At 44.6% G+C, this 13,114-nt stretch overlaps 1 protein-coding gene across 1 annotated transcript in view; it reads right to left on the bottom strand.

The window, feature by feature from the left end:
- Window positions 1-13,114, bottom strand: part of TENM4 (teneurin transmembrane protein 4) — a 326,501-nt gene that overhangs the window by 192,595 nt on the left and 120,792 nt on the right. Inside the window, 2 exon segments of the mRNA XM_070942973.1 lie at window positions 1,002-1,100; window positions 11,856-12,105. Coding sequence (XP_070799074.1) covers window positions 1,002-1,100; window positions 11,856-12,105 — 349 coding nt within the window.

Raw genomic sequence — 13,114 nt, 5'->3', positions numbered from 1 at the left:
GTGGTCCAGGAGTAAAATGCACTTACCTTCGCTACCGGATCGGAAATGTGAGCGCGCATGCCTCTTCTGCGCATGCGCAGAGGGTCAAAAACGAGACGTGATGACGTCTCTGTGGGTGGGCGGAGACTCCCGCCGTCAGCCCTACCGGATCGCGCAAACCGGATAGATCCGGCTGAATTTTACCGCTGCTGTGGTCACATGATCAAAATTCAGACACTCGGCAACCAGTTCATCTTTATGATGGTCGCAGTGTGTCTTGCGGGGTGTGTGTGTGTCACATGATCCCCTTTTGCGACCTTCTGAGGAGGAAAGTCAATGGGGAAGCCAGATTCACTTAACAACTCACTGAACAACTGCAGTGAGCCGCTTAACAACCGTGGAAAGAAAGGTTGTAAAATGGGGGAGGGCAGGGGGCGGGGGGAGGAAGTCACTTAAGAACGGTCTCACTTAGCCATGGAAATTTGGAACTCGGTTGTGGTCATAATTCGAGGACTACCTGTATAATAGGTTCTTCAAAGTTTCTTTTCCTAGGGGAAACATAAAAACAGGAAAAATATTGTGGAAGAGAGTAAGCAGAAGGGTTTTTTTTTTCCTGTCACGCTTGGAAAACATCAGATTAGGTAGATTGAAATCTGCACCGATTCAAAAAAATCAACCTGCGGCCCCATCTTCCACGTCCTCTTAAAACGGCCAACGTTGCCTCCGGCGTTAGTGAAATGATAATCCGGACGAAGCCAAAATGAGATGGCATGAATTAGCATATTAACGAGGCTGCCATTAATATGTACAGGACAATTTTTTTTTTTAATGTTCCTTTGCGCTGAAGTACCTCATGGTTTTCATTCGGCGGGAAAAAGAAAGGGAAGTGGGGGAAAAAATTGGATTAAATGAGACAGGAAGTTAGGGGGAGAGGCATCACAGATGAGCTGGGTTTTGGCATGCAAGATTAAAAAAAATAAAATAAATAAAAATAAATTATCGCGTTAAGCATATCAACATACCCATCATTGTAAGCACCGTCATGTCGGGAAGAAGTAAGAATGTCCATCTCAATGAAGTTGTCCTGTAATGTCTCTAGGAATGTCTGCTTTGGTATGTTTCTATGTACATGTAGGAAACACGAATGAAGGCAAGTGAGACATGCAGCTATGAAGCGGGACGCCCTCACAAACCCAACAATGGTTATAAGTGTGGCTGCGCATGGAATTAGAATGACGGGCCATCGGTTCATACATATGCAGAGCGCGTGGCAACATATAGAGAGATATACAGCGCTGGAGAAGCACCCATTCCCGTCGTGATAAAAAAATCGACTTGGTGTGTGGCCTGTCGGCCGCTGGCCACTCCGGAGGAGGAGTGAGAGGAGGAGGAGGTGTGGGAGTCAGGGTCAGGGTCAGCATCAGGGCAACCTGAGAACTCCGAGGAGGAAGTGGGAATGGAGTTGGTAGAGAGAGAGAGACGGAGGTGGAGCCTGGGCCGTCCGTCAGCCCTCAGATGGAGTGTCAACAGCCCCCAGGTCTGGAGGTGGCTGATGAAGAAGAGGAGGAACAGCTGGGTCCAGTGCCTGAGGCAGAGAGGAGAGGAGAACAGTGGAAATCTATGGGCCGGTCCTTGGGATGGAAGAGCCACCGCTGCTAGCGAAGCCCCACCCTAGCTCTGGGGATAAAAGGCAGGGGGCGGAGATGAATAGATGTGGCAGACAACTATTCATCTTCCGTCTGGATGGCCTTGTTAGCCTGCGGTGAGAGAGAAACTTTTTTGCCGGGGCTGCTGGCGCTCCTAATAAAGGAATCATTGATTTAAATATAGAGGGTTTGGTGTGTTTAGGGAGCTGGGTTAGAACACTACCCCTCATACGCAATCACAGCGGAAAATATAGGCATCACAATAGGGGTATTTCAATGAAAAGCTGGGTCGGCCTTCATACAGGTAGTCCAGTTCGTTTAGTGACCAACGTTACAACAGCACTGAAAAAAAAGCAACTTTCAACCCTCGTGACGGTTGCAGCATCCCCGCGATTGGATAATCAAAATCCAGACGCTTGCCAACTGACTTGTACTTATGTCAGGATACTGCAACAGGCGTAAGTACAAGTCAGTTGCCGAGCGTCTGGATTTTGATTATTCGATCGTGGGGATGCTTCTGACAAGCAAAGTCAATGGGGAAGCCAGATTTACTTCACAGCAGTGATACTAACTGAGCAACTACAAATGTCGTTGTGGTTGCGACTGGGTGACTAAACAAATGTCACAAAATATGGGGGCAAAGCTCACTTAAAAACTGTCTCGCTTAGCATCTGAAATGTGGGGGCTCGATTGCGGTCGTAAGTCGAGGACTACCTGTATTCGTAAACACAGATTGCTGATCTTGGGACTAACTCAAGGAAAGTTGGTAGAGTAAGATCCCTGGCAATGCAAACAAGGTTAATCTGGAATATTCAGACATTCACAGAGCTGGATTGAGATTATGATCAAAAGTGATAAGAAAGGGCCAACGGCAATCAGATTTCAACAGACCTTCTGTTGAATGTACTTACTAGTGATTTACTTACTAGTGATTTACTTCTACCTAGAAATACAACTTCATCTGTGGGCATATATATATATATATATATTAAAGTAATTTATTTCATAAGTGCCTTCAGATTTAATAGCTTTGCTGCCAACCTAGGAATCCAAAAGCATTAGACTTGGATTTTTCTGATCTACTGGACATCTTAACTTCATCCAGTTTCACCCTAAGAATGACTTACTATGACTAGTAAGAATATGCCAGTCAAAAAACATCAAAGGAACAACAATCTTCAAACTTTCATTCTCTTTGTCTACCTTTTAAGTTTCTGTTCCAACCTTAATTGTTAACTCCCGAGACAGTCTCCCAACATACTTACCTTCTATCAGTGGAACTCGTAATTCAATAAAAAAAAAAAAAAAATTAAGAGTTGCAATTTGCACTCTGAGTCTACACAACAGCCCAAGAGACAACACAAACAATGAATGCTATTTGGAGCCAAAGGCAGGTAATGTAGACAGATAACCAAGCAAGTTGATCCATAGAGAAGTTGAGCGGAATGGGTTGTGTCAAAATAGTCTAACTGGGTTAATTGAAACCCTTTTGCTCAGGGGTGAAATGTAAAATTTGTTACTACCGGTTCTGTGGGCGTGGCTTGGTGGTGGTGGGGTAATATGACTGGGTGGGCGTGGCCAACTTTTTTTTTTTTTTAACTTTTCAAAGCATTTTTTCTAATGCTTTGAAAAGCCTCTGCCGATCAGGCAACTCAGCTGGGATCGTCAGAGACTTTTCAAAGCATTTTTTTTTACCATCTCTCCGGCCAAGAGGTTGCAGAAAAAAATGCTCTGAAAAGTCTCTGATGATCCCAGCTGAGCCGTGTGATCATCAGAGGCTTTTATTTTTTACCTTTAAAAGTAAAAAAAAAAAAAGCCTCTGATGATCGTGCGGCTCAGATGGGCATAGAGGGGGGGGGGGGCGCAGGGATTTTTGCTACCGGTTCTCCAAACCACCCGCCTCCATCGCTACCGGATCGGGCGATCCGGTCCGAACCAGGAGCATTTCACCCCTGCTTTTGCTGCTGTCTGAACTTGGTTGTTTGCTTGCAAACGTTTTATTACCTAACTAGGTAACGTCATCAGTGCCAGCAAATCTGCAAGAAAACAACCAAGCTTGGAGAATGCTATCTTATTCCTTATTTTTTTAAAAAAAAAATTTTCACCTTCAATCCTTCTTGTTTTTTTTCTCTCTTTCCTTTTCTTTTTTCATTACAGGGCACTCCTCAACAGTTAGTGACTATTCAAAGTTACAAGGGCATTGAAAAATGTAATTTATGACCATTTTTCACTTGACCATTGCAGCACCCCCATAGTCACGTCATCAAAATTGAGATACTTGGCAACTGACTCATATTTATGACGATTACAGGGTCCCGGGGTCACGTGATCCCCTTTTTTGTGACCTTCTGACGAGCAAAGTCCACGGGGAAGCCAGATTCACTTAACAGCCGGGTTACTTAGCTTCACGACTGCAGTGATTCACTTAAGGACGACTGTGGCAAGGAAAGTCGTAAAACTCACTGAACAAACACCTCCCTGCGCGACATCTTTTCTGAAGAACTGAAGAAGCTTTTCGGATGAGAAGCGAAACGCCTTCAAGGAAAAACCAAAGCTGAAAAGCACCTTTGCGACTGTTCTGTTCCCGTCTCACACACGCACACAAACAGTCAGCCAGGAGTTAAAATAAACTTGCAGACAATAATTTCCTTCGATAACAGGATTGGCAGCAACCCAGTAGCTGCTTGCCAAAATCTTTACTCACAGAGGGAGGTGTTCCTCCTCCGTCAGATAAACCAAAATAAATTCACAAAGCCAAAGAATTGTCAAGTCCAGTCCATAATAAATCCACGGAAGGCAGATAACGAAGTTCCAGAGACACAGTATGACTTGCTAGCTGTTCAGTTTTGTCCGTCACAAAGCCTGAATGGCCACCACACCCCCTTTTATCCCCTGTGGGGTGTGGTCCAGTGACTCAGCTTAATCTCTGGCACGCCTCCTTCTCTGCTGCGTGCGCTTGTCTTTCCGACGCTGGCGGGGATCCAGCCAAGACTTATCTCCATCGCTGTCTAACTTCGGCTGCTCGGAGATGCCTGGCTCCTGGCCTATCTCTTCTCCTTCGGGAGACACCTGAGGCATTGCCAGAGAGGAGGGTCCTGGAGAGGGAGGCCTTGCCAACTCCTCTCCTTCACTTTCGGAGTCTTCTCCCTCCGATAAAACGGGCTCGGGGGTCGGAGTCACAACAGCGACAACCATGACCTGGACGACTGAGAACCTCCACAGACATTCAACTAGGGGTGGGATTCAGCCGGTTCGGACTGGCTAATTTTACATCGCCGATCTGGTAGTTGCAAGGACTGGCTGGCCCCGCCCACCCCTCCCCTTCCCTCCCAGGAGTCTCCACGCGGCCCGTTTTGGATGCCAGGTAAGTGCAGGGCCTGGACAGAGGCTCTGAGAGGGCAACAAATGGGCCTCCTGGAAGTTCCGGAAGTCTGGAAATGGGCCCATTTCCGGCCTCCAGAGGGCCTCCAGAGCCTGAGGGAGGCCATTTTTGCCCTTCCAATGGCTCGAGGAAAGCCTCCGGAGCCTGGGGAGGGCAAAAAAACAGGCCTACCAGAAGTACCGGAAATGTGCCCATTTCCAGCCTCTGGAGCCCAGAGAAGGCCATTTTCGCCCACCCGGAGCCTCGAGTTAAGCCTCCAGAGCTTGGGGAGGGTGAAAATGGACCCCCACGCCATGGTGCAGGAGGCCGAGTAGACCACACCCACCACGGCCACGCCCACCTAGCAACTTGGCAGAGAACCGGTTGCTGAAATTTTGGAATCCTACCCCTGCGTTCAACAGGCATGAATTAGATCGACAAACGCTAAAATCAAAGCTAGCTGTCGTTTGCCTTCACGCTTTCCTAAGAACACAGGCAAAACGGTACTGCCAAAATAGAAATCATAAAGAGAAATTTTTGATGGATAAGCTGCCTGACGGCCTAGCAGGGAAGACGCAAATGAGAATTATCGGTAGTTAAGAAACGCTTGTCGTCTTGTTTATTGTTGCTGTTTTTTTAAAAAATGAAATTGTGCAATTTGGCAGGAGCTTGCCGATATAAAAAAAAAAAATGAGATACGATTCTGAGTGATGCAACCTTTGTGCAACAGTCAATAACGAAACCAAGACAAGGAAGTCAGGTTGGAGAGCGAAAGAACCGGGGGGGGGAAAAATTTGCAAAAGCAGAAAGAAAAAGAGAGAAGCAATTTCCAAAATACTAGGGTTTGTTTGTTTTTTTTATTCTTGACAACGATAATCTTTCAGCAGGATCTGGTATTTTTGACATTCGGAAAAAGTTTTACCAAGGGAAAAAAAAATATGGAATCTTGGATGAAAATCCTGGTGATTTTGAAATTGCATTGTGCTAATGATGAATATGTCATTGGACTGGGGTAGGGAGAAGCGAGGTTAGGCTTCAGGATGGACGGTTGCATGTGAATTTATCATCTCTTCAACAGAGGTTGCCTGGCCTAGCTAGAGAAAACTGTTCTTGCAGCAAAGAGGTTTTGTAGGGTTTTTTTTGGTACAGCTTTTTGAAATTGTCATTGTTTTTATATTTGTCTTTTTGCTGTTTGTCGGCTGCCCCGAGTCGTTTTATTGGTTGAGATGGGCTGAAGCACATGAGCAAGCAAGCAGGAGGGAGGGAGGGAAGGAAGGAAGGAAGAAAAGAAGGAAGGAAGGAAGAGAGAGAGAGAAAGAGAGAAAGGGAGGGAGGAAAAGAGATAAGAGAGAGGGAGGAAGAAAGAAAAGAAGAAAGGAAGGAAGAGAGAGAGAGAGAAAGGAAGGGAGGGAGGAAAAGAGATAAGAGAGAGGGAGGAAGGAAGAAAGGAAGAAAAGAAGGAAGAGAGAGAGAAAGGAAGGGAGGGAGGAATTAATTTAATTTAATTTAATTAATCATATTTCTATGCCGCCCAACTCCCAAGGGACTCTGGGCGGCTTACAACAGAAATAATACAAACAGTGAACATAAATTTATTTAAAAAAAAAACATTATAAAAGCATTTTAAAAACATTAAAAACACATGCACACCATCCATGGCCGGATCTCGCAAGATTGAACAGTGAGATCAACAGCCCCAGGCCTGCCGGAAAAGCCAGGCCAATAGGGTGGGGGTAGGAAAAGAGATAAGAGAGAGGGAGGGAGGAAGAAAAGAAGAAAGGAAGGAAGGAAGAGAGAGAGAAAGGAAGGGAGGGAGGAAAAGAGATAAGAGAGAGGAAGGAAGGGAGGGAGGGAGGAAGGAAGGGAAAGAGAGAGAGGGAGGAAGGAAGAAGAAAAGAAGAAAGGAAGGAAGGAAGAGAGAGAGAAAGGAAGGGAGGGTGGAAAAGAGATAAGAGACAGGGAGGAAGGAAGAAAAGAAGGAAGGAAGGAAGAGAGAGAGAAAGGGAGGGAGGGAAGAAAAGAGTAAAGAGAGGGAAGGATGCTGGATGGAAGGAAGGAAAAGAGAGGGAGGGAGGGAGAGAGGACAGGAGAGTAAATGGAAGGAAGGATGGATGGATGGAAGTAAGGAAAAGAGGGAGAGAGTAAAAGAGAGAAAAAGGATGGATGGATGGATAGAAGGAGGAAGGAAGGAAAAGAGAAAAGGAAGGAAAGAAGGAAGGAAAAGCAAAAAGGGAGGGGGGGGAGGTATACAGGAAGAAAGGGAAGGAACAGGATAGAATGGAAAATTAGACTAGATTTATCCATCTCTGGATAAAGAAGAATCAAACCTTCTTCTATAGTCAAGTGTTTAAAGCTGGATTCATAATTACAGCTCTTCTTTTCAATGGGTTTTCAACTTTTTGATTATGAGAAGGTCTTTGGTCAGGGTCGACGACAACACCCCACACTCCCCAACTCACTGCAAATTAACTTGCCGCAGGACAACTCCCCCTAGTTAAGAGTTACACTAATATCGAAGAAATAGTGGAATCGAATCACCTGAAAGAAAGGATGCCCAAGGAGGGGCAAAAATGAATGACAAAAATTAAAATAATATTTAAGATGATTTTAAATCCTTAAATTGAATGCTTGAGTTGTCCTGCAGCATGAGTTGGCCCATGTCAAGTTGGCCATGGTGAATGGTTCCCCAAGTGAGTTGGCCATGGCAAGTTGTCTCATACTGCTTTCGTCATGACCGTCAGCTTCCTGGAGTATCCAAGGGATGAAAAAGTTTTTGTATAAACTGAAATAATACTGAAATAAGCAGCAGTGCATATTGTGTCGTTCTTGGATGTCTTGTTGGGAGTCTGCTGAATGATGGAACTGTCCAAGGTCCTGCAAGGTCAATCGGATGACGCTACCTACAAATTAACGGCTCAATTCTGTAATTATATCTCAATGATGGCCCTGCCTGGGCCTGGACTTGGAAGAGAGTTTTTTAAGAGATTAAGAGAATAACCTTGTTGCTGGTATCCTTACAATTTACATTGACTGTTTCCTAATATGATTTGATTGCTTATTTGTTCCCTATGACTATTATTAAGTGTTGTACCTTATGATTCTAGATGAATGTATCTTGTCTTTTATGTACACTGAGAGCGTATGCACCAAAGACAAATTCCTTGTGTGTCCAATCACACTTGGCCAATAAAAAATTCTATTCTATTCTATTCTATTCTATTCTATTCTATTCTATTCTATTCTATTCTATTCTATTCTATTCTATTCCTATTCCATTCCTATTCTGTTCCATTCTAATTACGTTCCTATTCTATTCTATTCTATTCTATTCTATTCTATTCTATTCTATTCTATTCTATTCTAAATTCCATTCCATTAATTCAATTCAATTCTAATTCCATTAATTCAATTCAATTCAATTCTAATTCCATTCCATCAATTCAATTCAATTCAATTTTTATTCCATCCCATTAATTCTATTCTATTCTATTCTATTCTATTCTATTCTATTCTATTCTATTCTATTCTATTCTATTCTATTCTATTCTATTCTATTCCATTCCATTCCTATTCCATTCCTATTCTGTTCCATTCTAATTACGTTCCTATTCTATTCTATTCTATTCTATTCTATTCTATTCTATTCTATTCTATTCTATTCTAAATTCCATTCCATTAATTCCATTCAATTCTAATTCCATTAATTCAATTCAATTCAATTCTAATTCCATTCCATCAATTCAATTCAATTCAATTCAATTCAATTTTTATTCCATCCCATTAATTCTATTCTATTCTATTCTATTCTATTCTATTCTATTCTATTCTATTCTATTCTATTCTATTCTATTCTATTCTATTCTATTCTATTCTATTCTAATTCCATTCCATTCCATTCCATTCTAAAGTTTTTACCTAGGATGGTTTCAAAATGTACCAGAACTATTTGTAATCCTGCTGAACCGTTGCTAACTGTGAAACATGTTTTTGCAAAGTATGCCCTTGTATGGATACATTTAAAACAGGAAGAATGAAACCGTTGGAAATGAGGCTCTGAAAGCAATGTACCCAGGTGTCTAAGGAAAGTGACAGTGAAGTTGTGAAGTGTGTATGTGGTTAGAAGAAGAGTATAAAGGGTGGGGTTAGAGATCAGCTTGGAGCTCTTTGATTTATAGCAGTCCATGTAGGATCTGCCGTATATCATTGGACCCCATTGCAATGGCTTGTTAATACAAGTGTATTAATGCTATTATATCTTTTATATCTATTCATTTCTTATGTTCCAAATTATTAGAAACAATAAACCTCTGATCTTAAAGTAAGAATTATTGCTTGTGTTAGTCGTCTTTGTTTCCTAGTGGAATTTTCTTACGGCAGTCCCTTCCAGCTCTATTCTGATGAATTGGTTGAGAACAATGAACGAGTGGGATGGCTTGGGATGGATTCTGACCGGCTCAAGGTTGACTCAGCCTTCTATCCTTCCGAGGTCGGTAAAACGAGGACCCAGATTGTTGGGGGAAATATGCTGACATTGTAAACCACTCAGAGAGGTCTATCAAACACCATGAAGAGGTATATAAGTCTAAGGGCTATTGCGATGGATGGATGGATGGATGGATGGATGGATGGATGGATAGATGGGAAGGAGGGAGGGAAGGAAGGGAGGGAGGAAGGAAGGGAGCCAGGGTGGCGTAGTGGTCAGAATGCAGTACTGCAGGCTAACTCACTGCTCACTGCCAGGAGTTCGATCCCGACCGGCTCAAGGTTGACTCAATCTTCCATTCTTCAGAGGTCGGTAAAATGAGGACCGAGATTATTGCGAGCAAAAATTCCCAATAATAGGGACATTGTAAACCACTCAGAGAAGGCTGCGGTATATGAAGCGGTATATAAGTCTAAGTGCTACTTGCTATTGGAATTTGGATGCCGTAGCTATGAATAATTGGAGCCACTTCAGATTACATAGCTCAGGAGAGCTCATGAATTTATTAGGAAACAGGAAGCTAAAACGCACCGAGTTAATTTTCAAAATTATTAAGCTAATCTCTTTTCTGCTTTCAATAAATCTGGTTCATAAAGATTCTAAGAATCTCAGCTATGAGCAGCTGCAAGGAGTTTTGACTCTATTATTTGCGTTATTTAGATCCTACAGGTAGTTCTCGACTTTTGCCTGTGATTGAGCCCAAAATTCTTGTTGCCAACCCAGTTGTTCCGTGTTCCATTTTACGACCTTTCTTTGCCGGAGTTGCTAAGGGAACCACGGCAGTTGTTAAGTGAATACAATGGTTGTTAAGTGAATTTGGCTTCCCCGTTGACTTGGCTTGGGAGAAAGTTGCAAAAGGGGATCGACTGCATGATCCCAGGACATGCGCAACAGTCATAAATACGAACCAAGCGTCTGAATTTTGATCACGCGGCCATGGGGGGATGGCTGCAATGGTCTGTAAGTGTAAAAAAAAAATCACGAGTCGCTGTTTTCAGTGCCGTTGTAACTTTGAAGGGCCACTAAATGAACTGCTGTAAGGCGAGGACTACCTGTATTTCAGAAATGTAACCAGGGGGCACTCAGAAGCTCAAGAGGAGTGAAAACGGGCCATGCCAAATGGATTACGGATGAGTAGTTGTACATAGCACATGACAGTGATGGCGAACTTTTTCGGCACTGAGTGTTGTGGTTCGCCAGCAGCCTGCAGAGCTGGCAGCGGAGTCAGACAATGAGGAGGCTGAGGAAGAACATGGGCCAGTCCTGGAGGCTGAGGAAGGCCCAGATGAGGGCTCTGTGTCGGAGGCAGAGATGGGGCCAGGGCCATTGGGGAGTGATGTGTGGACACCGGAGCCTCCAGAGGCTGACAGTAGAGAGGCAGAGGAACAGTAGGAGCCTGTTCCTAGTGCACGCATGAGAAGAGCTGCCAGAAGGCAAGAGCAGCTAAAGCAAAAGGGACGACTCAGGAGTAAGGCCAAGAGATGATTGGCCCCTCCCGTAAGGCTTAAAAGACCAGCAATGGCTCTTGGGCTCTTTGTCAGAAAACAACGTTGATAGATTTGTTTCTTGTCTTGCTGCATTTATTTCGTGTCGGCGTCTTCTGCTTCTGAACTTTTGCCAAGAAAAGCCTTTGGCAGGTTGCCTAATTAGACCAAGGTTGGTGATAAAGGCTGGAGAATTGTGTTATGAAGAATTTGTTTTGAATTAGTTTGGACTACGCTGAGAATGAGTTAATTCTCAGCTGTTCTAATAAAGTCTGTTTGTTTTCGAACTGATTGCATCTGATAATACCTACTTGGACCTGGGTCACAACACCGAGTGCCGAAAAGGTTGCGTGGAAATATCGCGTGTGCGCTCGTTGGGGTCGCCTTCCGGAAAAGCCAAAATTCCGGATTCTGGCACGCATGCGTCCCCAACACTCAGCTTCCTGGTGCACATTTGCAGGCTGGTGTTTGGCACTGCTATGCGCGCGCAGGAATTGCGCTCCGGAAAAGCCAAAATTCTGGGTTTTCGCACGCATGCGTCCCCGACAATCAGCTGGCCAGCGTGCATGCACACACCGGTTTTCAGCACCGCCTCATGTGCAAAAGACAGCTGATCGTCATGGGTGCATGCGCACCGGAAACCCAAAAGATAAACAGGCGCGTGCCAGGTGACATGGCTTCGCCTGCCACTTTGGACACGCGTGCCGTAGGTTCACCATCACACGCATATGATATTACTGAATTTGATAAAATCAACCCATTATCTCCTCTGTCTTTTGGGGCGACCCAAGCGATGGGAGTTGTCCTTTCAAGCACTTTTATTACATTCCTGAAGATATAACAACTATAACAGCTTATACCAAGAGAGGGGGGGGGGGAGGGAAAGCAAAAAGGGGTTTTACCTGGTCTCCAAGGGGATGTTACTGTTTAGTAACCAGTTGTCCTGAGCGTGCGTAGGTTCTTGGTTCCCTGCCTGATGTTCTCCGGAGAGCGAATGGTCCGTGGGGGCAGGGCTGGGATTACTGCGTGGTGTGTAGTTCCCTCGGTTTAAAGAGTTGATGGACGCGGCGTGGTGTTGGTTTGGCGTGTGGGCGTGAGAGAGAGGAGGCGGAGGGGTCCGTAGTCTCGAGGGGTTCGAAAGATTTGGATGATCTGCGGGAGGAAATAAAATAAACCGTGAGCGCGCTTCAAAATGGCAACTCCTTTGATGCGCGTCATCGGCAGTGTCCCTTCGTTACGGCTGGATTGGCGGCTAGCGATAGCCCTTAGACTTATATACCGCTTCATAGTGCTTTTACCGCCCTCTCTAAGCGGTTTACAGAGTCAGCATCTTTGCCTCCAACAATCTGGGTTGTCATTTTACCCATCTCGGAAGGATGGAAGGCTGAGTCAACTTTGAACTGGTTAGGATCGAACTCTTGGCGGTGGGCAGAATTTTTCTGCAATTCTGCATTCTAACCACTGTGACACCATGGCTCCCTCCCTCCCTCCTTTCCTTCCTTCTCAATAGCCCTTAGCTTAAAAATTTTGAAAATTAACTCGGTGCATTTTAGCTTCCTGTTTCCTAGTAAATTCATGAGCTCTCCTGAGCTATGTAATCTGAAGTGGCTCCAATTATTCCTAGCTACGGCATCCAAATTCCAATAGCAAGTAGCACTTAGACTTATATACCGCTTCATATACCGCAGCCCTCTCTGAGTGGTTTACAATGTCCCTATTACTGGGAATCTATTGCTCCCAATAATCTCGGTCCTCATTTTACCGACCTCTGAAGAATGGAAGATTGAGTCAACCTTGAGCCGGTCGGGATCGAACTCCTGGCAGTGAGCAGTGAGTTAGCCTGCAGTACTGCATTCTGACCACTACGCCTCCCTGGTCCTTCCTTCCTTCCTTCCTTCCTTCCTTCCTTCCTTCCTTCCTTCCTTCCTTCCTTCCTTCTTTCCTTCCTTCCTTCCCTCCCTCCCTCCCTCCCTCCCTCCCTCCCTCCCTCCCATCCAACCATCCATCCATCCATCCATCCATCCATCCATTGCAATAGCCCTTAGATTTATATACCGCTTCTGAGTGGTTTACAACGTCAGCATATTTTCCCCAACAATCTGGGTCCTCGTTTTACCGACCTCGGAAGGACGGAAGGCTGAGTCAACCTTGAGCCTGGTGA

This window comes from Pituophis catenifer, unplaced genomic scaffold, assembly GCF_029215685.1.
Source record: "Pituophis catenifer annectens isolate HBS135680 unplaced genomic scaffold, rPitCat1.0.hap2 SCAF_4, whole genome shotgun sequence".
In the NCBI taxonomy this organism is placed as follows: Eukaryota; Metazoa; Chordata; class Lepidosauria; order Squamata; family Colubridae; genus Pituophis; species Pituophis catenifer.
This window is presented reverse-complemented; position numbering and strand designations above follow the sequence as displayed.